This window comes from Epinephelus fuscoguttatus, linkage group LG20 (genome assembly GCF_011397635.1).
Source record: "Epinephelus fuscoguttatus linkage group LG20, E.fuscoguttatus.final_Chr_v1".
NCBI classification, from domain to species: Eukaryota; Metazoa; Chordata; class Actinopteri; order Perciformes; family Serranidae; genus Epinephelus; species Epinephelus fuscoguttatus.
Window position 1 is genome coordinate 4,979,667 of NC_064771.1, and position 27,839 is coordinate 5,007,505.

A 27,839-nucleotide genomic window follows, 5' to 3' on the forward strand; every position below is an offset into this window, starting at 1 on the left:
TCAGGGGGCCAAGCTCTTCTACCTGTCTGGTATGGTGTACGGTGAATATCAGACTCAAGAAGTGAAGAACCTTGGCCGCTTCATCTCAGTCATGAAGTTTCGTCCTCTGGTGTGGCAGACCTCCCACCCTTATGTGCTGGCTGACCGGTGAGTGATAAGCTAAGACTTCGTACTGCTGACTTACATGAGTTTGATTTCGTCCAAATAATCCATTTCAGTGAACTGTAGATGGATGATCTGAAGATGTAAAGTGAAAGAGCCGTGATCAAATTGACTCCTCAATGCGGTCGACTGTCGCATGTTTTTTTTTGTTTTTGTTTTTTTTTTTAATGTAGAGTTTTAAATACCACATTTTTGTATATACTAAGACATGGTTTGAGCAATTACAGCCTCTTCGCATCTTGAATTTAAATGTAACATTAAATATATATCAGTCTGCACCACACTATCAAATGTAACAGAGCATTTTTACTTCAAATATGTAGTCTTGATTTAAATATAATGATAAAAAATCCATTCATTTAGTTACTGGGCTGGGCTGTTTCTGGTTAAACAAAAATGATCTTAACTCTGGTCTGTCTCTGTAGGGATCCTTTCCACAATGTTGTTAGACACTTAAAATAACAATCTGAGCCTGTCAGTGACAAGAATAGGTACTTTTAGTGGACATATATTGATGATGCACAATGCCCCGAGTGGTTACATTGCAGCCTGTGTCAGCGCAGCCCTCTCACTCAGTGCTGGAACAATTTCTAAAAATGTTGCTCCCGTTAGTCAACATGGGAAAATTGGGTCTAGACTGAAAATTTCAGAAGTTACCCTTTGAGTCTGACTAAAAAGAACAGGCCTGTTCTTTGCTCATGCCAGTTTTAAAAAGCTGATAAAACAAACTTGGCTAAATGACTGCCATTGTAGACTTGTTAAATGCAGGTGTAAGTCAGAACATGACAATCCATTTAGATGTATCAGTTCCTGGCTCTGGGTATTTTGCATATTGGATCACTGGCATGACTGTCACAGCTGCATGAAACAGAGCAATCTCTGATATGATATTAATATTAGTAACTGTCTAGTCTCGCTACCAGACAATCAGAGATCTCCGCCTTCTGATAGTCTGGGGACACTCCTTTCTAAAGTGTGTTTAACACACCGGCGAAAACGGCCGGCAACAAAGCAACGCCTCCTGCATTTTTGAAAAGGACACGCCTTCTCAGAAATGTGCGCTCCCCCTTTTCTCGTCCGCAAGGAAACAAACACACAGAGAGCTTGAAAATGGATGCCGAGAGATTTAACTCTGTTTCATCAAACATGTGCTCATCCGTGAAGAAAATATTTTTTCCAGCGGATGTCTTAGTTACAACATGATTGAGCTAACTGGAGTAGTTTCATGTCGTATCCGACAACGGGAGGCTTTTAACAAATGACGTCCTGATGTTAGCTTTGCTGCTGCTGTTAGCTGTCCCTGTCAGCTGCAGCCACTGATGCTTTCTAGACATCGTGATTTCCCAAAACTGAATAAATACCACACATAGCAACACAAAACTGCTTTGCTAGCTCAATCATGTTGTAACTAAGATATCCGCTGGAAAAAATATTTTTTTCACGGACCGTGAGTTATTACCTATTACAGACACTGCTAACAGCTAAGAAATAGTAATGTTTGTTTAGTCATTGTGTTTATAGACTTAATAAACATCGGATTAGACTAAACGGTGATACAGTGATGTAAAAAACGTGATTATATATATATATATATAAAATCACGTTTTTCACATCACTGTATCACCGTTTAGTCTAATCCAATGTTTATTAAGTCTATAAACCAGTAGAAAACCAGCAGAGCTTTTTTATATATATTTATATATATCGAAAAGCTCTGCTGGTTTTCTACCAGGAAGTATTTGTAAATAACAAGGCGATTCCCTCTATAGTCCGGCCGGACGGATGAGTCATGGCCTTGTAAAAGATTGTTTGTTTCTTTTAGTTGGCGAGAATGTGTCGCCGCAAACGCGACAAACATTCACTAACTTTGACAGCATTTTCTGCGAGTGTGGCTGAGCCATTTTGTACCGCTACACGTGTTTCTAGTGGGACTATGTTTACAAGCACAAGAGTTCAGCGAGCCACCAAAGGATCGCCCTGCGGATTTACTATTAGTTCTGCAACGTAGGGAGATTTTTTAAACTCTGAAATTGTATCTGCCCATCTAAACACAAACACTGACTTGTGAGTCTAGTAACTGTCAGAATTCCTGTCAATAAAAAGGTCTCTAGGGGTGTCGGTGGCTTAGTGGTAGAGCAGGCGCCCCATGTACAAGGCTGTTGCCGCAGCGTCCCGGGTTCAACTCCAGCCTGTGGTCCTTTGCTGCATGTCCTTCCCTCCCTCTCTCTCTTCCCCCTTCACGCTTGTCTGTCCTATCCATTAAAGGCTAAAAGGCCCAAAAAATATCTTAAAAAAAAAAATAAAAATAAAAAGGTCTCTAGATCGCACCACTGTCACGTCCTGAGGAACCTGAACATGCTCAGCTTTGACAACTATATTACATTTGGAAATGCCAATCTTATACACAGGTGTTTACATGGCCAGGCCTCTCAGGTTCTCAGTGACATGATGCGACCGTTACAGGCCGTGGGGCTGGTCACTAGGAATACCACTGCAGGGAAGTGTGAAGTGCCGTAACGGAAGACTTCCTTTGGCCAGACATCCTTTGTCATAAAGGGAGCTAATATATGGAATGGACTGCCTATCCAACTTAAAACAGAACAAAACTGTCGACATTTTAAAATCAAACTGAAGGAATTTTTTAAAAGGTAATCAGTTATGTAGTCATGTGTAGGGGTGGGTAGGTGGGTGGGGTGGGAGGTAGGGTAGGTATACAATATGCATATGATGTGTATCTGTATATAAATATGTGTATTTGTTGTTGTGTATGTGTATGTTGTTTTGTATGTTTTTTTTAAAGGCCCTTCTAGGGACGGGCATTGGAAATTAGCAGTAGCTACAAATGCTGTGATACATTGTATTGGTTAATGGCTGTGCAATTCTCTATGTATATGTATCTGTCCCTATCAAATAAACATGAAAAATGAAAATGAAATGTCCAGCCGGACAACGAAACTGTTACCTAAATTGCTTCATTGTACAAGAATCTCATGAGCACTGAATTGATAAGCGTGCTAGATAAAGACCAACCACACAGCTGTTTTGGTGGCATTTTTTATTTGAAAGGAGCGGTTTGTGTGTAACTGATGTATTTAGTTATGTGAGTGTACTTGCATTGTTTGACTTTATACTCACTCAATCATTATTTTCTCAATTCTCCTCTCTGCACTCAAACAGTATGGAGGACTTAACTGACCCTGAGAAGGTGAGGACGGACCCCAAGTGTGACCGGACAGTGTCACTCTACGGCTACCTGCGAGGGACATATTTGAAAAACAAAAGCCAGGTCCATATTCCAGGTACATAAGCATAGTACTAGTTCCCTGCAAAAACCTTTAGTACTAAACATCATGCTGTTTAAAGCAGCAATGAGAAATAGAGTAGCAGAGTAACAGAGTTCCCTGGAAACATGTACAATGATATATTGTGTGTTGCTGCTCCCTGCAGGTGTAGGAGACTTTCAGGTAGCAGATGTGAACTTCCTGCCTGACCCATGCGCCCTGCCAGATGCTCAGAAGAAGAGAGCACTGAATGAGAAGGAGCGTTTGCTCTATGCACCCATGGCTGGCGTCGGGGGTGTCGTGTATGACAAAGATGCAGTGTATATCGACCTGCCTGCTAACCACGTCAATCAGCAGCAGGTGTGTGCTTGGCATGAGAGTGTGTCACTCATCTCATCTAGCTTTTTGTATTTGTATTCACTAACTACAAATCTTACCATTTAAATCAGATTACAATATTGTTTGTATTTGGTGTGATGTGTATTCTTTTGCGGTGGTCCAGGAGGAGGTGCGGCCCACCACAGAGCTGGTCCAGTCACTCATCGACACACATGCCACCCTGGATGCCAAGATGGCTGCCAGTAAGGTGTCTCTGTTCAGCGGCTCAGCCACCCTGGAGTCCACAGACATCAGCGAGCAGAGCGGGTGAGACACCTCACAGCTCCAGTCTTTCTCTCCTCACTTCTTTTGTATGGCAGATGTCAGTTGCCAACCATGTGTGACCCCTTATGGCCACAGTCTAATGGCTAATTCCAGCAGGATAATGTTCCATGTTTCAAAGCACACACAAGGTCAAGCTGCTCCCACCAACATGGCAATGAATTCAGTGTATTACAAAGAGAGAGGTTATTGGAATGAATGTGAGCTTCTCGATATGGGTGATTGTTTGTGTATCTAAATGTATGAGGAAACACAACCACAGTTGGTGAAATAAAGCTGAATTCTGAGTAGAAATTGATGATTAGATTTTGTGAATTTGTCAATATTCACATTTAATTTGTTGGCACACACAATTGGCAAAAGAATAGTACAAAGCATCATAAATGTTCTGCTACTTCAGGGAATATACCGCAGCCTTGTATTTGACAAAGACTGTCTTGTTTTGTGTGTGTGTGTGTGTGTGTGTGTGTTAGAGAGAAGAAGGGGCCTCAGGAGGAGTGTGTTTGGGATCCTAACACCCAGAGGAAGAGGAGGAAGGTGGTCTTCACTGAGGAAGAGGAGGAGGATGTCAGCGGCTCCAGTGATGATGAGGACGACGAGGATGGTGACGGGGAAGACAGTGAGCAGGGGGAGCAGGAGGAGGATGAAGACAATGATCCCCTGTCCACGTTTCTCAAAGAGGCAAGAGCCGAATGTGACAAGACAGAAAAGACTGCAAGAGACGCTCCACCGGTGAAGAAACAGAAACTAGAGGAGAGCGCTGAGGTGCCGGCTTTTGCTGACAGTGAAGATGACCTGGAGATGAGTGAGGAGGAGGGTGAAGATGAGGGGGAGGCTGTAGGAGCAGGAGACTCTGGACACTGTTCTGAAGAGGAAGAGAGTGATGATGAAGAGGAGGATGATGATGAAGAAGAGTCTGAAGATGAATCGGTGGAAGAGGATGATGGAGCTGATGCGACAATGAAGAAAGAAACAGCAAGTGACAGTGAGGAGGAGGAAGAGCAAGGTAAATACACAGTGTAAATTTTTACAAAAGGTTTCACTAATCCAACTTTTTCTCTTCTGATACTGGCTCAAATACGTCAAAGTATAAAAAGTTATACAGCCTATCTGCAGGTCCTCCTAAAGTGAATTTTTGATGATTATGATACATAAACAGCTGTGTTTTACTCATGACATATCAAAGAAAAGCTACGTTCCTCCTGGTGCCAGTTATGCTCACCATTTCAAGATACAACCACCACAGCAGACTCAATAAATGTTTCTGTCAGACAAAAAGCAAACAGTTCTAACTTACCTTTGAAGCGTTATCATAATCCACAGATCCATATTATCCAGACTGAATCACAGCTTCCACAGCTCCCACTTAATTTCGTACACTCAGTACATTTACATGACATTAGATAAAATAGTTTTATTGTGTCAGTCCAACTAAAACCGGACATTTAAAATACACGTAAACAAGAAGAAGCTGGTAACAACATGGCGAAATCTACATCTAGAGCTGTGCATTTCTGGACGGACGGGGAGACCCAGTTCATGCTGTGTCAGCTGAAAGAATTAAATACTTTTAAATACATGACTAACTGGGACAAGGACAGTAGTCCAATGAATGGACTAGTTGAACTAAAACCTTAACTTGACTTAACTGTGCATGTAAACACACTGATTAACATTAGTTCAGACAATCTAACTCCAACAAAATATTTAGTCTGAACACATTATATCTCCAGTTATCCACTAACTGCAATTGCATCGTTTCAGACGTTCATATTTCCCCACATATTATCCATAATTTCTGCTGTTCTGCATTTAAACGAACTAACCACCCTATGCCAAGATGGTGCTTAACTCCTGATCTTGTGATTGACACTTCACTTGAGCCAATAGGAGCCTTCCAATACTGGTGCTATGGCCTCGATAGCCAACACTGCATCTTTTTTCAAGAAAATATTCTGGTGAATATAAAAATAACTAATATTTCATTGTGTTGAAACTTATGTAACTCAATGACAGAAGCACTTCTGACTGTTGGGCAAAAAAACGTAAGTGTGTTAGCTTTCAAATGAGACCATTAATTTATTGACATTTTATAGAACAAAAAATAATTTATTAATTTAGAATATGATCAACAGATTTATCAACAATAAAAAAATCATTAGCTGTCTGATGTTCGCTGTCAGCCATATAACAAGTTGTGTGAAGTTGCTGCTTGAAAACTTCAACATTCCCTTATTGGGCTGCTTCACAATAAAAGTTTATACCTAACATAATAACTGAAGGGTTTTATTGTAATGAATTTGTGGGAAATTTAATGTGTTTATCACTGAATTAGCAGAACATTGTTAGCGACTTTTCTTCAATAAAAGCAAGTAATAATACTGCAGGGAGGAAGAGTAAAAGCAGAAACAGCCACAGTGAGATGTTGATGAAGAGCTGCAGACAACAGGCTCTTACTGCCCCTCTGCAAACAGCTCACCTCCAACAGGTAAACTACCTGTCCTGATGTGGGCTATGCTGTGATGGAAAAACGCATGCATCAAAAATAATGGGTGCCTTTAGCCATGGATCAGCCTGCTGCTTTTAAACGTCATGGCTCAAGACAAGCCGTCAGCAGTTAAAGACACACCTTCACGTGGGTAGCCCTGTTGTAATGGAAATGCAAATCCCTGCTGCACTGGGTTGATGGCCCAAACCAAACAAAGCTAAGTCAAGCCAGCCCATGACTGTCAAAAAGGGGTATAAATGCTCCTTGCGGTGAGAATGTTTTGTCAGGTGTTACTGAAGTTCAGCTCTATTGTTCAGCTATTTTTTATTACACTTTCGCTGTAATCTCTTGGTGATCTTTGACTGAATCTGATGAGAAAAACACAGTGTTACTATGTAGCAGTACATAAACCAGTACTTGTTGTTCATTGTGTTAGCTCAGACCACACAGAAAAGTTGTTGGAATTAAAGATTCATGCTGAGTAGGACAGGAAAGGTAAAGCTTTCAGTCAAAGGGACTAAGTTTGTCGATGGTACCGAAGGCAGCATCTGGAGGTTTAGTGATTGTATATATCATCTCTCGGTTGATTTCCTTGTCCTGTTTCTGTCCACAGGGGCTCTGAGGTGGAAGGAGGGTCTGCAGCAGAAAGCGTCAGAAGCGTTCTTACGGCAACAAGAGGCTGCCCCCAATCTGAGAAAACTGGTTTATGGTTCAGGTAACCTGACACTCTGGTTGTATGTGCACATTGATGTATATTTCTATGAATATTCTGTATTATAAGGATATATGATAATATCTACAATATATATCAGCCCAGCCAATTTATCAGTCTAACGCTAATTAGTATTAGCATATACTGTATGTCAACAAGTAAGCACCAGGATGTCAGTATAGACATGCCAAAGATGTTGGGTTGCACGCCGACATTTTCAGAACAAAATAGAACAGGCTAGAGTGAGATTTTCTCTCGAAGGGATTGTTAAAAATAGGAGGTCTGTGCATTAAGTCTGTCTTTGGTAAGCAAGGGAGGTTCTTTTTGGAGAAGCACTTTTTTTTCTCCAAGTGAGGATTAGAATATAGGCAATTCACATAATCTGGTCAAAACTCATAAATATTTTTGATTGCTTGAAGATCCATTCATTACAAAAAGTATATGTCCTCCAAGAGAGACAATATAAACCAATGGAATGGTCAAAGTTGTCATATTGAAATTTCAGGTGTGCTGATGGATTCACATCATCAACTCGTGCATTGAGTAACATTATAAGTAAACCTTCTACCTTAAAAGTTGCCGGCAGTCGGCCCAGTGAATTAAGTTATTTTTTCTCAGTCTACAGCTGCTGTGAGAGGCAGCAAAACACCCTTTCATTTTATAGTTATGGTTTACTAATGTAAAGACTTGTAAGACTTTCAACAGTATGAGCAGTGGTTACATAAGCCTCAAAACCAGCCACAACTTAGCTCTTAGCAAGAGTGACCGTCTTCTGTTGACCAATCCACAGAATGCAGTGTTTCTAGGTCCACTTTTATTACTGGATCTGTGTGAAAGGTACCTAAACAGAGGGGTGACCAAAAATGGGGACAGTAAGGAATGGTTCAATTGGTACCATCCACAGCTTTTCACAGTGGGAATGTAAAAGTTGCCTACTGAACTGACCTGAACTGCACCAGACTGCTTGGTGGAAATGGGTCAAAGTCATCAAATTATTTCAGATATTCCTATTTTTGCCACAGTAAGCGCATGAGTGAATACTCCATTATCTGCATGTTTAACCAACTAAATTATCTGTATCCGTATCCGTATTTGGAATGGATGGGTTTTAAACTGGAAATGAGTGGGGCCTAGAAAGAACATCCTCATACATACATCCGATTGTTTGACTCAACCCTAATATTAACACAGCATCTGTTTGTTGCTAATATGGTTAGCTGTCTTTTGCTGTTTGTCATTTGTGACCAACAAAAGCAAAAGTGTGCTACAAAACATCTTATTTTACCAAGTGACCAGTGGAAGCTATGTATTAAGCCATATTTTGGCATTTTGCAATAAATGTTAGAGGTGCTGTCAAAATATTTCTCAACAACATAACAATATACAAATACTGTATGTATACCTCTGAATTTTGGTGTTTCTTGACATTCATAGTTTTTGTTTTCAGTTGTAGAGGCTGAGGATTCTGAGGATGAGGATGAGGAGCTGGGGGGGCTGTTTCGAGTCAGCCGCCCTCAGAAGAGCAAAAAGTCCCAAGCAAATGCTGTCGACTGCTCCCGTTTCAACCCCAGCACCTCCCACAACTGGGACTTAGAGGAGGTACAGTGGTTATTAATACACTAGTGTTGCTGGTAAAGTTAGATTTCGTTCAGACTGCCAGCCACCGCCTATTTCTTTACCACATCAAACCTATGTAGATAGCTCGGTGACGTCTGGACACAAATATGATGTGATCACTTGCAAATAACAATGCAGACAGTCTGTCTTAAAGATCTGATTTAAGAGACAAATCTGATTTGCCTGCAGTGTTAATGTAGCCTTAGAGTGCTGGGTTCCTGATGTGCTGTTGATATAACATCAAATACAAAAAGAGCTTGAAATGAACCTTAAATACTTAAAGGGTGCCATGTTTTCTTTTTCCAGATGCTAAACTCCATCAGGGACTGCTTTGTTACAGGGAAGTGGGAAGAGGGCCAAGATGCTGCCACACTGCTGAAGGAGGATGGTAAGACAGGAGAGAGAACCAACCCACGACCCCAAACACATGGATTTAAATGTTTTACTTGTGGTAGAAAAACAAAACGCTAAAAACCCTCAGTGCAAGATACATGTGAGGGGGGTTACTTTGACATTCAGTTAGGAAGGATACTGGTGTAGCTGGGCTCTTTAAAGGGCCAGTGTGTAAAATGGGTTGAAAACAGTGACACGTAGCGTTTAAATTCTAGATTGCAGCGCTCACTCGCTCGCCTGTGCTCACCCCTCCCGTCGGCAAAGTTACGGTGGCCTCCGAGGATAACAAAAGTGGATTCACTGCACACAGGGCTGAATTGCTTCTTATTTTATTACTCAGTCTACAAAACAACGCGTTTCGCCCATGGCTTCATCAGGTTTGTTACACAGTCCACAGCACAGGTGATTTGAAATAGGCTGCAGCTGTACTGAATCCAATCAGCAGGGTACACAGGAGTAACGTTACTGCTATCCTATTGTCTGTTATGCCTTTGACACAAGACTAAAATTTTTGCAAGTGTTTTACAGTAATTGCTCTACCTGGAGATGATGTAACGTTACAAATTCTCCTCCTCACTCCCTACTTGTCGAGTCCGACACGTAACGCTATTATACTACGTGCTGACAAATAGTAGCATTTATTTTAGTAGTTTACCTGTCCAGCAGAAAACATGCCCCTTCAGCGTCGGATTGAACCCTTTGTCCTTCATGAACCCCCTCCATTGCTGAAAAACATCACCAATGTTTGTTCTCTGCCGCTGCTTGTCCCGTTTTCTTTGCCCCCCTTTGCGTCTTCTTTTCCTCGCAGATGACGGTTCGGGTTCATTCTCTCCTGTTGTGTGGTAAGTGTGGTCCATTTGCAAACTTTATAACTAAAAAAAAAAACTTTCACTATTCTCGTGTTCTCTGGCTGTCTGGATTGTCCGCTCGGGCTGCCGTACATACATGGCGGCACAAGATGGTGACCTCTAGCAAGGCCCTTGCTATATATATAAGCATAATTATAAGGCTACGAAAACCAAACGAATTTTATTTTATAGCGATTATACACTTATATAAACATATTAATGGGTAGAATATTCAGATTCAGATTCAGATTTGACAGTAATCCATGCCAAATATTACACTCTGGCCCTTTAAAGAGTCCCTTCATGGAGAACCACAGTGTTGTTCCTGACCTTTGAAGCACACAAACCACATGGTAGCATAAATGACCTTAACGTACAGTCTTTAATTATTGTGCTGTGTCCAGAGGAGCTGTATGGTGACTTTGAGGATTTGGAAACTGGAGAAGTCCACAAGGGCCAAACTGGGAAGCAGGAACAGGCTGAGGTACGTCTGATTTATGTGGAGTAGTTGAAATCAAGTTTATATTCCACTGACTGACCATTGACACATTATGCAATATTTATATGATTATGATATATTCATTTTTTCATTCATTCATTTTTCTGTAACCGCTTATCCTGTCTGGGGTCATGAGTGTGCTGGAGCCTATCCTAGCTGACACTGGGTGAGAGGCAGGGTCTGGACAGGTCGCCAGACTATCATAGGGCTGACACATAAAGACAGACAGCCATTCACGCTCACATACACACCTACGGTCAATTTAGAATCACCAATTAACCTGCATGTCTTTGGACTGTGGGAGGACGCCAGAGTACCCGGAGAAAACCCACGCTGATATGGGGAGAACATGCAAACTTTACACAGAAGGGCTCCCCCACCCCATACTGTCGTTGCCTCTCTGCCCATTTCAAGAAATTTACTTTTGCTTTATTTTGTTTGTACATGTTTATTGGACCAAGTTCTAGGGACATGGTTATATTGAATTTTCTAATATACAGTACAGGCCAAAAGTTTGGACACACCTTCTCATTCAATGCGTTTTCTTTATTTTCATGACTATTTACATTGTAGATTCTCACTGAAGGCATCAAAACTATGAATGAACACATGTGAAGTTATGCACTTAACAAAAAAAGGTGAAATAACTGAACTACTGAACTACTGAACTGAAATATAACTGTTTTATATTCTAGTTTCTTCAAAATAGCCACCCTTTGCTCTGATTACTGCTTTGCACACTCTTGGCATTCTCTCCATGAGCTTCAAGAGGTAGTCACCTGAAATGGTTTCCACTTCACAGGTGTGCCTTATCAGGGTTAATTAGTGGAATTTCTTGCTTTGTCAATGGGGTTGGGACCATCAGTTGTGTTGTGCAGAAGTCAGGTTAATACACAGCCGACATCCCTATTGGACAACTGTTAAAATTCATATTATGGCAAGAACCAATCAGCTAACTAAAGAAAAACGAGTGGCCATCATTACTTTAAGAAATGAAGGTCAGTCAGTCCGGAAAATTGCAAAAACTTTAAATGCCATCTGAAACTGGCACACATGAGGACCGACCCAGGAAAGGAAGACCAAGAGTCACCTCTGCTTCTGAGGATAAGTTCATCCGAGTCACCAGCCTCAGAAATCGCAAGTTAACAGCAGCTCAGATCAGAGACCAGATGAATGCCACACAGAGTTCTAGCAGCAGACCCATCTCTAGAACAACTGTTAAGAGGAGACTGCGCGAATCAGGCCTTCATGGTCAAATAGCTGCTAGGAAACCACTGCTAAGGAGAGGCAACAAGCAGAAGAGATTTTTTGGGCCAAGAAACGAAAGGAATGGACATTAGACCAGTGGAAATCTGTGCTTTGGTCTGATGAGTCCAAATTTGAGATCTTTGGTTCCAACTGCCGTGTCTTTGTGAGACGCAGAAAAGGTGTGCCTTCAAAATTGAAGGCACACTGAACCAGCATGGCTACCACAGCATCCTGAGCGACATGCCATCCCATCCGGTTTGTGTTTAGTTGGACGATCATTTATTTTTCAACAGGACAATGACCCCAAACACACCTCCAGGCTGTGTAAGGGCTATTTGACCAAGAAGGAGAGTGATGGAGTGCTGCGGCAGATGACCTGGCCTCCACAGTCACCGGACCTGAACCCAATCGAGATGGTTTGGGGTGAGCTGGACCGCAGAGTGAAGGCAAGGGGCCAACAAGTGCTAAACACCTCTGGGAACTCCTTCAAGACTGTTGGAAAACCATTTCAGGTGACTACCTCTTGAAGCTCATCGAGAGAATGCCAAGAGTGTGCAAAGCAGTAATCAGAGCAAAGGGTGGCTATTTTGAAGAAACTAGAATATAAAACATGTTTTCAGTTATTTCACCTTTTTTTGTTAAGTACATAACTCCACATGTGTTCATTCATAGTTTTGATGCCTTCAGTGAGAATCTACAATGTAAATAGTCATGAAAATAAAGAAAACGCATTGAATGAGAAGGTGTGTCCAAACTTTTGGCCTGTACTGTATATAGAGTAATGATAAATATTATATATATTTAATAATACATACTAATACATTTTTATGCCTCAGCACCAGTGATAGCCATGGCAACCCCTTTGTCCATCCGTGAGTCCATCCAATCGTTTTTTCTTAACACGATATCTCATGAACACCTTCAGGGAATTTCTTCAAATTTGGCACAAAAGTCTCCTTGGACTCAACGATGAACTGTTTAGAATTTGATGGTCAAAGGTCATTGTGCCCTTGCATCCGTCTCATTCTCATGAACTCGATATCTCAAGAACAACTCAATGGAATTTTTTCAAATTTGGCTCAGACGTCTGTTTGGACACAAGGATGAACTGATAACATTGTGGTTGTCAAAAGTTAAGGTCAGTGGGTCCTTATAAAACATGTCTGACAATAACTCAATAATTCATACATTGATTATGACAACATTTTACACAAATGTCTCGTAGGATTAAACGATGAAGTTTATAGATTTTATATCCAAAAGGTCAAAGGTCAACTTTATTGTGACATCATAATGTTCTGCAAAAACTCTTTCTTGGCCATTACTCAGCGCCCTAACTCAGGAACAGAAGTGGACACATTTGGTCAGATACTTAATTGGTGACACTAATCTTGGGTGTCCACCTTGAAACTGCTGATTGTATACATCTGCTGTGCTGCTGGGGGGAAGATGTGTGTGAAGCATCCGTGTTTTAGAATTTGTAGCTTTTTTGTAGAAGCATTCATATTTGAAGCACTGCCAATTGTCATGGCTACATGTGAGTCTGGATAGACATGGATGTAAACTGTAACTGCACCTTGACAGGTTTGCGGGGGCATATGGCTGTGAGGTAGTATTTGTAGTTTCAGCATTGCTGTGCTACTACCAATCTAAATTTGGATGTAAAATGGTCTAGAGAGTGAACTTGCATGCTGTAAGTAAGGGAGAACACTTGTTCCAACAGAAAGATGTCATCACTCCTTTCCTTTCGGCCAAGTGTTTCCGAAAGAATCGGAAACACCTGGCCTTGTAGGCTTTGCATGCACACTCTCCCATATGCCGTGACATGCAAATAAAAGCAAATAATGAAAACAGCTTGTATGATGCCACGCCACCATTGGCTTTGATGCACACAGTACTGCCATTTGAAAATGGCCAAGGCTGGGTTTAAGCGCAATCCACATGCTTATGTTATATTTTTGTAAGAGTAGCCAAGCTCAGAGAGTAGGGTGTGTGTAGCGAGAATGTCATTGATTGATAAAGAGAGTGGCAAGTGGCAGTGTACCAAAGATGCACTCATAGCAGACAGGTGTTGGCAATCGGAGTAGAGAAGTAATTGACAATAAAATTGTCAAATTGTAGTAAATATGCACTGTAGGTTTCAGTAATTGTAGCTTTTTACAATTCAAAACTAAATAAAGAAGTGTTATTCATATCAGTTCATGCATCAGTTCATCATATTTCATTTTAACACATGCCTGGGGCCTGTATCACGAAGCGAGATCAACCTTTCCTGGGTTACCCAGACCTATCCTGGGTTGACTAACCCTAACAATGGCAATCAGGATAATCGGTATCACGACGCTGGATATCAACTCGGTAACTCAACCCAGGGTTGCTTTATCAAGAGCCGTGAATGCGCACGCAGTGGGCCAATCACAATCATGAGAGAAGCGCAGCGTCATTGAGCGTCACTGAGCGTCCTCACAGAGTGCCGTATGTGAGGGGAAAAAAAGTATTTCTCGTGAGGATCAGAGATTAATTCTACTAAAATATGAGGAGGAGAAAAGCAACATTAGAGAAAAGGCCAACACCGTGGCAGCTGCAGGAGGAGGAAACATGCGTGGCAACACATAACAGTATGAATAATGTTTAGTTTTAGTTTAGATTAGTTTATTAGCACATAATGTTAAAAACAGACAGTATAACATTTACAAGATTAAAAAAAGAAAAGTGCCGGAGAGGTTAGAAGCTACTAAAAGCTTATCAAAGAAATTCCCCTGTCAAAACATCAATGAAATCACATAATAGAGAAGAAAAGAAACGGGTCAGGAAAGAAGAAATAGAGGAGGAGAGAGGGAAAAATCAAGACAACACAAGGTAGCAAATAAAATGATGTGTAGGTTAAATGACTCATCACTGGTTTAAGTAGCTACAGTACCTGTACCTGTACATCTGACACTGATCACACCCTTGAATCCCATGAAATCAATGCTGCGCAGATGAATTGCGTGTATTACAATTATCGTCTAACATCATTGCGTCTGATAAATTGGTCTTCTTTGTCATAACGTTATATATGCTACAATAAAGCTTAAAGCTGACGCCACAATTAAATCATATCAACACCAAATTGAAAGTCTGAATAAAATCATCCTGATATTGAGCTGTGTTAGAAATTAACAGCTGCGCAAAAATATACCTAGTCTCCCTATTTAAAAAACAAAAAGGAAAATCCCTCAAACACCATGAAGTGTAGACATGATAGGCTACTTTCCACATTTCCAGCAGCAAAGCTGTCAGTTAGGCCCATTATCTTTAACAGGGATCATTTCCTCCAACAAAACAAAATGTTGGCACTAATTAATGGTGCTATTAAGTATCTGCAAATTATCAGTTTCTTTCTGACATTCCGACTTCTTTCCACTCCTTTTTGGACAATCTTTTCATTGTCTGTTGTTGCTTTCTTTTCTTTTTTAATGTTCAAAATAAACTTTCAAATCAAAAACAATCAAATTAATCAAACTTCCTGTCATGACTGGGCTGCATTTCTGTCAGCGGAGTCATTTTTTTCCAAACAGCTGATTGGCCAGTGGGTGGTGCATTTTATAGAATCAGATTCAACCCTGAACTTACCCTGCTCCGGAGCAGGATAGCCGTTCAGAGTAAGTTACCATGGTGATCTACCCCGATAAGAACTGAACCGGCTTCGTGAGACCGAAAACCCAGGGTTAACCCTGAAGTTACCTTGCTAAGACATTAATTCTGGTTCGTGATACAGGCCCCTGGCCTACATGGAAGACCAGTTTATTTGTTGACTGTATGCAGTGTTGTTTTGGTTATTGATTTATTGCTCGTGTATGGTGATTAATAGAGAAAATAAGAAACTTTTAAAAATAACAGATCCTAGTCTAAAAAAATGCTATTAGATTGATTTCCTATATTATTCAGCCTTTATTTCTCAGTTTCTACAGATATGGATATAAACACTTCAGGATTAAAACAGAAAGTCAGGACTGTACACCAGTCTTGCATTTTTACACAGTATGTACCAAAGTGCCCAAATACCTTACGGACTGCACTGTGAGTTAGGATGAATAAACTAAGGAGCAGTGTGTTCACATATATATCTGAATCAGCTCATTTGAAACCCCAGTGTTTTGGGACCCAAATAGAAAATACTGTACTTACTATTTCCAGTGACTCTCTGTGTTTTCAAGCTTGTACAGTACACAGTTGACAGCGTACTTTGTTACAGTACCTTGTTTAAGTAGCCACAGTTGACCTGATTTGAAGTGTTTGAATGTTCAAATGGTAAAGGGTTTACAGCCCGTGACAACTCATTAATGCCTTTGATTTTCTCAGTTGGATGATGTTTTGTCTTGTACATCTTGTGACCAGCAGGATAGTGAGAAAGAAGAAGATGATGATGGTGATGAAGAAGGTGTGATGAAGGTGGATGATGATGAAGTTCAAAAGAACAAGCGTCTGGAGAAGAAACGAAGGCTGAAGGAGAGATTTGATACAGAGTATGACGACGGAGATGCCACTTACTTTGATGATCTGAAGGAGGAGCTGCAGAAGCAGGCAGAGGTATCTGGTTTGGACCTTCTGTAGAGACATGATCTGTAATGTACAAGAGAGTTTCATTATACATAAAATCTTCCACAACATTTCAAAAGGATGCATGAGGAAACATAAATCAGATTTGTATATTCCTGTCTTATTAGTAAGAATATAATGATGAGGATTTTTTTCTGCATTTTGTGCTCAGCTGAACAGGGCAGAGTTTGAGGATGTGGATGATGAGACCAGAGTGCAATACGAAGGCTTCCGTCCAGGAATGTACGTCAGATTAGAAATCGCCTCTCTACCCTGCGAGTTTGTCACCAACTTCGACCCCCATTATCCAATCATCCTCGGAGGACTGGGCTCCAGTGAGGGAAATGTGGGATACCTACAGGTATGTTTTGTTTGCTCATGACTCGTAGTACTTGTGGATATCCTGAGACGTTGCTAATGTTTTTACAACTTTTAAGGCTTTTTCGTGATTCAGCTATTAGGTAAGATTTAAACAAACTCTTATTCAGTTGCTCATTTACATAGCCCATTTAGTTTTTGCCATTGGTAGTTGTCATTCAAACCGTACAGGGATGCCAGAGAAGATGAAAGGATGAATTAGACATATAGATGATTTTATTTTATACAGTAATCCTGTTGATGATGTTTCACCAAATAATTTGCTCAAATGGAAACAGTGTACAATTTGGGAGAACTGATTGTTGTACTGTATTTTAATTGAGGGTCAATTAGCAATGTTTATCATAGGTCTTAAAGTGATACTTCACCAATTTTCAAATAGCTTTGTATCAAAACAGTGTTGGTATTATGTGTAAATGAACTGTGGTTCAGTGAAACTCCGCTAGATGACACAAAATGGGTCATCTAGCGGAGTTTTGCTGTCTCTCCTGGGCTGTTGATTGAACTACAGGCACTGTAGTACTTCTGCAATTATGTATTGACCACCACCCATGTCACTACCATAAACACAAAGAGTATATAAGCAGATCAAGAAACAAACCCGCCCTTCTCTCTGTCTCTCTCCATCTCTTAAACTCAAACCGAAATCCAATCAAACAACAAAACTAGTGCAGTGCTGATAGAAAATAAATCAACATTATGTTATTGCACTATTTCTCACTTAAAATGTCTTCACAAATGTATTTTAGTGCCTTGTTTAGGTCTAATAGCGAGAGTTGTGAACAAGTAGTGTACTGTTTCCTGCACAGTGAGAATTGAGGCTGAACAACTAAGCAGTGTTGATCAGGTATAAACCAAGAAACATGTTTTAGCTGTAATATCACAGAATTTGCCACCAGCCAGCCTCCAGTGTGTCAAATGGATGAGTTTGCATTACGTCACCTGCCAATGTATTGGTCCGATGTAGCACTCTGGTAGCTGTAGGTTTTCAATCCCCTGTGCAAAAGCGAAATGCCACAGTCCCTTTTCTGTGTTTTGTCTGGTCATGTAGCACCACTTTCAAAAGTATTTGCACTCACAGTAGAATTCACTTATTTAATATGGGCAAAAACATGTAGTTATGGATGCGTTTCAGCTGAGGAGCCAACATTAGCGTCTTTAGCTAACTAGAGTTGTGTGCTGCTATTTTTCATCCATTTATTTTTAGCTAATTATTTCATGTTTATCCATTGATTTATGCCTAATTCTTTTACCTCTTTATGCATTGAATTTACCCAGCTATTTCCGATGTTTATCCATTAATTTTACCTAATCATTTTATTTGTTAATCCATTAATTTGACCTAATTATTTCCACTGTTTATCCATTGATTTTTATTAACTATTTGACTATTTGACTTTCTTGGTAATATTTTGAAATGGTTCTGTGTATGTCAGATGCGACTGAAGAAACACCGCTGGTATAACCGCATCCTGAAGACACGGGACCCCCTCATCCTATCATTAGGCTGGAGGCGCTTCCAGACCATCCCCCTCTACCACATCGAGGATCATAACGGACGTCATCGCCTGCTCAAATACACACCGCAGCACATGCACTGTGGAGCATCTATCTGGGGTAAGACACAGTTAGAACACATTACACTGTTGACTGCTGGTGTACAGTGAAGAAATTGCTTTTTTTTTATTGACTTTAACTACATTTTCTTTTTTTTTGGAATGGCTTTGTTAACATGCAAATAAGAATCTTATTCGGGCTACATGTTAGAGTAAGGCATCATTATGCTAATACTGGATTTTTAAGACAATACCAATACTTCTACTGGTTTTTATTTTGTAAGAATTACTACAAAGATACAGTTTGGTTTGACAATATCAAACCATAATATAGATAATAGTATATATATAATATAGATTTAGAAAGTACAACATATTTTAGACTTTGTCAGAAATAGAAAATTAACTCTTGGACTTTTTGCCATTGTTGTCCCTGGTGTTTTCACAATCCGCCAGTCTCCATCAAGACAGAAACAGACAGAAACATTAGAACTGTAGAACATCAGAAAATGCAATCATTTGAAACACATTTTTCCCCAGAAAGCAGATGAGTTAAAATTGTCATAGATTCCCAAAAAACAGAACTCACATTATAAAAGGCAGTGGTTGTATTCCATAGTTCTTCATTAATTGAAAAAAAAAAAAAAAAACTGCAAAAATATTAAGATCTCTACATTCTATGGGGAATACCATCTAGCAGCTATTGTATAACATTTGCTTTGACAGAAAATTTGACTCCTCTTTAATTTAAGGAGGTAGCTCATTCCATCTATGGCTTCTTAGACTTAGACAGTCTTAGACAAATTTATAAAGATGTATAATTGCTGCTCTGGCTTTGTACTTCCTCCACACTCTAAAAAAATATTGTAAAAGTAGCTTAGAGCTCTTCCTAAAACTGTATGATAGTCCTGCCATCGTGAGGTGAATGGGAAAAAATGCAAAGAGATCTTGAGTGATTTACCAATATTGTATTGTGTGGTGCTGGCCAGTCAGTCTGCTGGCCACAGTGGCCCCCTGGAATGGACTTTGGACATGCCTGGCATAGATAGATCCAACAGATGGCACCAGAGGGGAGAGTCAAAAGACTGAAAACAAACAAACATGGTGACAGTGGACTGTTTCTTAAATGTCACATAATACTTACTTCAACCAATCATATAACATAATCAGATTATGCTGTTAACATCTACCTCACACACACCACTACTTTAGTTACAGTATTGCTGGATTATTGGTGTATTTGTACATGTAGTCATTGTTAAAGGTTTTGATGTACTGTAATGTGTTGTTTTTAAATGATAGAGACAAAAGGGTACATTGTCTATGATCCATTAGCATAGTCTGTCAAGTCAGTAGAATTAATGTCTTCCTGTATAATTACACTGTTATTGCTGTTGAGAAGGAATATCTTATCAGTTCTATTGGATAATTACTAGTATTCTCTCTCTCCTTTTGTTTCATTGAAGGTCCCATCACACCACAGGGCACCGGCTTCCTGGCTGTGCAGACAGTAGCAGGAACTAAAGTAAGTCAGTTATTTCCTCTAGTTACAGCAGTTTAGCTCAGTGTGAATGGTTAGTTCCATTTAAATTCTTCAGATCATGTTAGTGTAAAATTAAACAAAATCTAGTAGAAATGAGATCATTACCAGTTCCCAAATGGCAACAGCAAATGGTAAAATGGCAATATTGTTGTTTTTAAAATCTAACTCTCATATGACTAGTCTGAAATATAAGTCTGAAAAACCTCATATGGCATTATGCATTGAAGGCTTTGGGGCAATATGTAGGTTACTTATAAATTCCCGTTTCTTTCAGCAGGCTAATTTCCGTATTGCAGCCACAGGAGTCATCCTGGATCTGGACAAGTCTGTGACGATCGTGAAGAAGCTCAAGCTCATCGGTTACCCCTACAAGATCTATAAGAACACTTGCTTCATAAAGGTAGGGAAACTTCTATAGCAGTGGTTCCCAAATGGTCCAGCCACGAGGTTCAGATTTCTCCTTAGCCAGCTGATCAAGGTCCACACAGTGTGTGTAATACATTCAGCGTCATACCTGAGTTATGCCATGTCACTGAGCTAGTTTGCTGTCTCTGTCATATAGCTCTCCGTTAGTCACTCACTCTACAGCAGGAAACGGTACTTAAAAAAAAGGTCTACTGAGCTTAAAAATCAAGTGTCTTTTCATAAACTTGACACGTTTGAAAGTCACTTGCGAATCATTCAGAATGGAATTGTGACCCACCAGTTGAGAACCACTGTTAAAGTTTGTGAATTTAACGGAAAAAATCAATGCCTTGAAAGTTTTTCAAAAGTAGACATAAATAAACATGGGTCAGTGAATGTCCCTGAATTCATGTATTTTGTGCAGGAATAGAAATTTAAAGTTCTGTTGATTTTTTTTTTAAACTTTTTTTTTTTTTTTTTACTTACCATTAGTAAATAGGCTACATTCTGCAGTGTGCATGTGTGACTCCTACAGCTGCGTCATTGTTTCATGTGCCACCTGCCTAGAGAAAGTGTGAAGGTTACGTGCTTGTATGAGTGATGATAGTCGAGTGTTGCCGGTTAAACAGGGCGAGCAAGCCTCAAAGCTAACATTAAGCGAACCTTTACCTATGTCTGGAACATGTAAATCACTCAAAAAAAGACTGGATTGTTAAAGATGTGCAGGACATTCTTATGGCCCAATGCAGCACTGGCAGCAAATCACCAAAAGTTCATGCCATGGCTGAAGCAGCTTTGACGAGTGATGCTCCTGGAGCAGCATTCTGCAAGTTAAAGAAATACCTCATCCACAAAATGACCATTTGTGTATCAGTTGGTCATTCTGTGTTGCCTTGAATTTGTCAAGAAAACCTTTTCTCACATGGCTCCACGGAAAAAGGGCAAGGGCTAAAACATTACTTTTAAAAACTGATCTGAAAGTGAATATTAACAATGCTCTCCTCATAGCCAGACTTCATCAAGGTATTTTAATGAAGAATCATGTGTTTGGGAAGTACTAAGCATACGAGTGGATAAGTGAGACTTAGATTATACTGCATGAGTTGTGTGAGAGTTTGTAAACAGATGTTTTGATAGAGTTTTGCTGCGGTTAAAGTTGCTCCCCAATCAATCAATAAATCAACATGTTTGATTTTTTTCCATGGTGGCACAATCTGGAAATCCAACGGTAAAAAAAAATTAAAAAATAAAAATTCTTCCTGCAATGTAAATTGCAGAATCTGTTTTGGGAGATTAATGGTGGCATGCAAGAAATATGTTTTCTTGACAAATTCAAGGTAACACAGCATGCCTTATTGATGATAATAATAATAATAACATTTAGGTCTACAGTTAATCTACAGCACTCAGCTCTTAGGTAAGAGCTAAAAACACGTGAAAGGAGATAGATTATTGATGAAAAAATCCACAGTAAAGAGATGAAATTTGCTCAAGAAACATTCTTCAGTGGTAGTTTTGCCATGTGGATACTAACCAAAACTTGCTAGAATCAGGTAAGTACATGAACCTGCCTCATAGTAAGGGAGTAGCAAGTTGATTGGCAGTAGTGGCTTGCAGTATACATGCTGGGGTGTATGGTTTGACCATGTGTTCCCCAAAGAGAAAATTTTCTCGGGTAAAGGAACTCCTAAAAGACAAATATGTCACCAAAAATGTGACATCATGTGAAGAAGCAGTTGTATAATATTGATACTACTGTAGAGTGTTTGGGTTGAACTCCTTCTCTGTCTCTCACAGGGCATGTTCAACACAGTGCTGGAGGTAGCTAAATTTGAAGGTGCTGCTGTAAGAACAGTATCAGGGGTCAGAGGTCAGATCAAGAAGGCGCTGTCTACACCACCAGGGGCTTACAGAGCCACGTTTGAGGACCGCCTGCTTATGAGCGGTGAGTGTTTGTTTGACGTCCTGTGTTGTCATTTTGCACACTTGTGACAATGCTTACATAGGGTAAAACTTGTTATCTTTACCAAAATTATTTCATAGTCATGATGCAAAAGTCAGTGATATTTTGCTTCCTCTGTAGTTGTATCTTCATTTTGGTGTGTGTTGTTGTGCAGATATCGTGTTCCTGCGCTCCTGGTTTCCAGTATCTGTTCCTCAGCTCTACAACCCCGTCACCTCCCTGCTGCTGCCTGTTGGTCAGAAGGACAGCTGGGCAGGCATGAGGACTTTGGGGCAGCTCAAACATGACCTGGGCATCCGCAACAAACCCAACACAGACTCTCTGTATAAGGTAGAGTGGGCTCAGTCTGACAGGTCTCTCATTTGAGATGAGCACAGTGCTGTCTTTAGTCTCCAGTATGGATAAAATGATACAGGTTTTTTTTGAGGTCAAACAGTGGTCAGAAATTGAAATAAAATACACTTAAAGATATAATATGCTGGGGCGTCGGTAGCGCAGTGGATAGGCGGCGCCCCATGTACAATGGCGATGCCTCGCCGTAGCGGTCGCAGGTTTGACTCTGGCTTGCGACCATTTGCTGCATGTCACCCCCTGCTCTCTCTCTCTCCCCCATTTCACTCTATTCTGAACATTAAAGGCAAAAAGCCCGAAAAAATAATCTTTAAAAAAAGATATAATATGCAACATTTCCACATTAAAATGTCTAAAAACAACTAGACCTATATCATATATTTCGTCGGGTTATGTACGTACATGATCCCAAATATTCCCATCAGGATTCAAACCCAAAGAATCATTTTCATTTAGGTAATGGTGTTTTTTACTTTGGTCATCTGTCAGTGGTGTCATGTCCTCTTTACCCCTTCAAACATAGGAAACACCACATGATCCGTCATCGTAAATCATACTTTGTCAAAAATTTTACTCAGTTACAATAATATAGCATTTTTTCTGGCACACGTTTTTCATTAGTTGGTTGCCATTTTACAACAGAGTAATCCAACAGAGACATAAATTAATGATATATTTCAGTATCAATCCAGCTTACTATCATGTGTTATTCTGACAAGTGTCTCGTGCCAGCCACCAAGCCAATGCATATGTCTCTCTTTCTGTCTCATTGTGTCATGCGGATTACTGTTAATTTATTATGCTGATCTGTTCTGTACGACATCTATTGCACGTCTGTCCGTCCTGGAAGAGGGATCCCTCCTCAGTCGCTCTTCCTGAGGTTTCTACCATTTTTTTCCCCGTTAAAGGGTTTTGTTTTGGGGGGGGGAGTTTTTCCTTATCCGCTGTGAGGGTCCTAAGGACAGAGGGATGTCGTATGCTGTAAAGTCCTGTGAGGCAAATTGTTATTTGTGATATTGGGCTTTATAAATAAAATTGATTGATTGATTGATTGATACGGTAATATTATAATGTTAGAACATAATTGTATTATTGTGCTACTTTGTGTTTTAAAGGGTTAGTTTCAAATTCAACAAAGTTACTCAACAGTATAAACTAACTGTTGTAGTCAACATCACAGTCCTCCTTACTGAAGCTGCAAAAACACCCATTGTGTCTGTTGGTAACGTTCTGCTGATAGTAATAGTAGTTACTGGATGTAATTTAAGTAGTACAAGAACTCCAAGGAAAGGTAGAAAAAGTCAGATGATGCCTGGATGCAGCGAGAGATGTTAGGAGTTTATCATAGTTTATATAAATGCAGCTCAGTGACAATACAGACATTTCGTATATAAGGTGGACCTGCTGATGCACATTCAATCTGCATTAGACCTGTTTATAAGAGTCAGCTGTGGTCGCAGTCTACAGCCCTGTATCCGCAGACCTGTGCTTCACAGAACAGTAATGCTAAATCCTGACTTGATGTGTGTTTATCCATCCCTTTACCCTCCAGCCGGTGGTCAGAGCCCCAAGGCACTTCAACCGCCTCCACATCCCCAAAGAGCTCCAGAAGGCCCTGCCCTTTAAGAGCAAACCCAAACAGCAGCAACCCAAAGGAAAGACACCCAGAGATCTCCAGAGGCCCAGTGTCATCAGAGAGCCCCATGAGAAAAAGGTGAGCAAACCCATCTGAGGAGCTCTATCCATAGTTAGGAGAGAGCATTTATGACCTCAAGCTAATCACTGATTTATGCCAAACAGAAACAGTATTGTGTTCAGATCTCACCATTAAAATATCAAACTAATAGAAATGATGTTCCAAACTATGCAAACAAGACACAGTTTGTTTAACTACAAGACAACCTTAACTACTCTCTGTAGTAAAACATGGCGCTATCTCTAAGCATTTCTTTTTTTGACCCGTTCCTTTAGGTGGCAGCTCTGCTCCACGCACTGAGCACAGTCCACAACTACAAGAGGAAGAAAGCCCACACAGCGCAGCATGCCAAACACAAGGAGTTCCTGCAGCAGAAGGAGAAACAGGAGGAGGCCAAGCTGAAGAGACAGAAGGAAGCACGTAAAAAACTCTACCGCGTCATGGGCCAGATGGACCAGAAGAAACAGAAGTCCAGTCTGAAGGGGGCGCCCCAGGACGACTAACTCACTGAGGGTGGACTCATGATGAAACCTCAGACGACTGTGACTGAGATGCTCTGTGGACTCACAGCATGTGTTTCATAACTTTTGCAGAATCATTTTTATTGTATTTTTCTAGATGTGTTGATATCGAACATCAGCTGTAAAGAAGTTATCTGACTTTTGGAACTGGATTTAATTAAACATGTCTGTCTTTGGAAACTGTTGTCCTGTCAACAAAATGATCTACCTGTATATTGGAGGGCAGTTCTCCTCTGATGGGTGATTTTTAAGGTTGATCTCATCATGTCGTGGTTTTATGCCATGTAACTAGTTGGAAAGTATTAAAAATGTGAAGCTTTGAATGTAACAGTATTAAAAATCTGTTTTTTAATAACAGAAATGAGGGAAAAAACACTTTGTAATGATACTAAGCAAAAATGCAAAGTGTAACTTATTAATAGGCCCAAATGGAATCTGTGGAATTCTTGTTTTTCAGATTTCAGCTGTGATCCATAATGGAAAATAAGATAACTGTTTAAAAAAATAATCTGCAGAAGTGGAATTCTGCAGGCGCAGATTCCATGTGGGCCTGCAACTAATGCAGTAAGATGTAGCCTTGTTTACGGATTTCTTCAGTGTAATTATTGTGAGCACCTGCACCCAAGGACACACTGCTACTACTCTCTTACCAAACTCTGCAGGTACAGTTTGAATCCAAATTCTGTAAAACAACTAAAAGAGACATGAACAGGATTCCCATTGTCATGACATTCCTGGAAAAGGGATGCAATTAGAAATGCTGTTTTCCAGGCCTGGAAATGGTTTTGTATTAATAGAATATTTTGCAATAAAATGAAAAGCCAGCAGTATCACATTATACACAACATCCAGACCGGCATTGTTTCATCGCCATGGCCACGCCCCCTTTTTGGGGAAAAGAATTGCTGTCATATCAGGACAGAAACAGGAAAATGCAGAAAAGCTGCAGTGTAGTGGGTTAACTGAGACTTTACACTGAGATTTGAGGCATAAAAGATACATGAATATATACTGTCAGTATGGTACACCAACGAGATGTTTGGTTTTCGGCCTCCAAAAAGGGGTGTGGCCTTGACGTGTAGCAAAGTACAGTATGTGCCATTGTGATCTATTGGCAGTGGCCATAATCATGCAGCCAGTTGGTATCAGGAATGTCTAACAAGCAAGAACATAGTAAATGGAAACGGGGCAAAATATTCTGGAAAAGTTATGGAAAAGATTTAAAATTCATTGGTAAAAATGCATGGAAGCCCTGCCCTGTCGGATTCCTATGTAGAAAGGGTGGGTGCCTTTTTTAAGATGTCTGTGCCTGCGGGCCCACCGTCTCATAATCTACCAATTACTATACATGTTTTTGTAACCTAAAGAGTAACCGTACCTCACTTTGTTGGATTGAAAGTTTTGCATTGTTTGATGTTACATTCAGTCCCTGTCTCAGTAAATGGAAAGATAAGCAGTAATCGGGTTGTCAACGAGAGGTTTCTGCCTAGGAAGTCTTCAGTTGGGTAAATGTTAGGTCAGGCAGTAGGACCAATGAGTTCCTTTTGCCTCTGGTTAATGACATTATGAATGACCACTAACCCCTTTACAGAATCTGTGACCTTTACTGTAAGTGTTTTGTTTCGATTTTGCCACTGACTAGGGATGCATGATAATATCGGCACGTCATCAGTGAATTTTCAGAGCTGATAATTTAATAGTTGAAGAAGACCTCAGTATTTAATGAAGACTCAATCGAGGAGAATAACAGCTCAACATACAGACTGTAACACTGTGTATACCATCCAGAGATTCTGAAGGTGTCCTTGCCCAGTTCTTGCATTTAACCCAAACAGTATTCTCTTGTGAGTCACTCCACATTCCCAAATAGGGTCACTCTGTACCAATCTTTGTCTTTGTGAAGTTTCTTTTGGTTACTAACTTCAGAAAACAAGCACATTCACCTGGCTCGTTCTTAATTAACCCGACTGTTTCTTACAAAATACATATATCTAAAAAGAGACTCTCGTCTGTTGAGCTTGGAGCATAGGGCAGTCTCTCTTCCCCATAACCTTGGGAGCTATGGCAACGAGCTGGCTAGGCACCCTTATCTGGGCAGCTGTACTCCTTCTGCCAGAACTGGAAGACAATAGATGGAGTGTGTTCATAACAAAGGTCAAGTAGCCTGACCTTGATGCCTCTTTTAGGCCCTCTGCTGCCCGACTGTTACCTTAAGCATAGTTATCATCCATTTCCTTTACTGACCAACAAGGCTAAAGGCTGTAACACAACAAAATTCCTTCGCAATCTGATAAGAGTATGCATGTAAAATATGATGTTAGTTCCACTCCAGAAAAGACTTGATGATCACTAAAATTAGGTGGGGAAAACAGTGGGTATATTGATATCGGTATCGGTTATCGGCCAAATGAGTTGTTACATATCAGCATATCGGATATGGCAAAAAAAATCCAATATCGTACATCTCTAGCTCTGACCATTACAGTGTTATTATAGTTGCATCGTATTCTTTATTTTCTGTAAATAAACTTGTGGTGTGTTTGGTCTGACCAAACAAACAAAAAAAGATTTTTGGGACTGTTCTAAAATCACTAAGTTCTGGTTATGTATAGCAAAAGATCCAAGTACAATTCTGAAATGTAATATTTCTAAAGGTCCTGGACAGTTTTTATTGGGACTGCCATCCAAAGCAGGAGTCTTAGACTCTTGGAGATCTAAGCTGCTGAGTAAATTTCTTTTCCTAGCAAGGAAATGTATACTGTTTAATTGGATCCAAGACAAACCTCCATCAGTAACACAATGGTTTAAAGAAATCTTCAGAGTACTTCCCATGGAAAGACTCAGTGCCAAAATAGAAAGAAATGAGACCAGTTTCTTAAATGTATAGCAGCCACTGATAAATCACTTAGTGATGTAAGGGACTTAATTCTAAAAGGA

At 40.2% G+C, this 27,839-nt stretch overlaps 1 protein-coding gene across 5 annotated transcripts in view; it reads left to right on the forward strand.

Moving 5' to 3' along the window:
- The window catches only part of bms1 (BMS1 ribosome biogenesis factor), a 32,139-nt gene extending 7,057 nt beyond the window's left edge, over nt 1–25,082 (forward strand). For 2 of the 5 annotated variants that reach the window (XM_049563864.1, XM_049563865.1), the window contains exons 6-23: nt 5–147; nt 3,340–3,461; nt 3,610–3,803; nt 3,946–4,088; nt 4,577–5,109; nt 7,205–7,306; nt 8,751–8,902; nt 9,227–9,308; nt 10,566–10,645; nt 16,289–16,480; nt 16,662–16,850; nt 18,304–18,484; nt 19,890–19,948; nt 20,241–20,366; nt 22,169–22,316; nt 22,489–22,664; nt 24,238–24,399; nt 24,657–25,082. In XM_049563864.1, coding sequence (XP_049419821.1) covers nt 5–147; nt 3,340–3,461; nt 3,610–3,803; nt 3,946–4,088; nt 4,577–5,109; nt 7,205–7,306; nt 8,751–8,902; nt 9,227–9,308; nt 10,566–10,645; nt 16,289–16,480; nt 16,662–16,850; nt 18,304–18,484; nt 19,890–19,948; nt 20,241–20,366; nt 22,169–22,316; nt 22,489–22,664; nt 24,238–24,399; nt 24,657–24,884 — 3,012 coding nt within the window. In that variant the 3' untranslated portion in view covers nt 24,885–25,082. The remainder of the gene's footprint in view (nt 1–4; nt 148–3,339; nt 3,462–3,609; nt 3,804–3,945; nt 4,089–4,576; nt 5,110–7,204; nt 7,307–8,750; nt 8,903–9,226; nt 9,309–10,565; nt 10,646–16,288; nt 16,481–16,661; nt 16,851–18,303; nt 18,485–19,889; nt 19,949–20,240; nt 20,367–22,168; nt 22,317–22,488; nt 22,665–24,237; nt 24,400–24,656) is intronic. The other 3 variants (XM_049563866.1, XM_049563867.1, XM_049563868.1) reach the window with 3 other exon arrangements.
- Nucleotides 25,083–27,839: the final 2,757 nt, after the last annotated feature.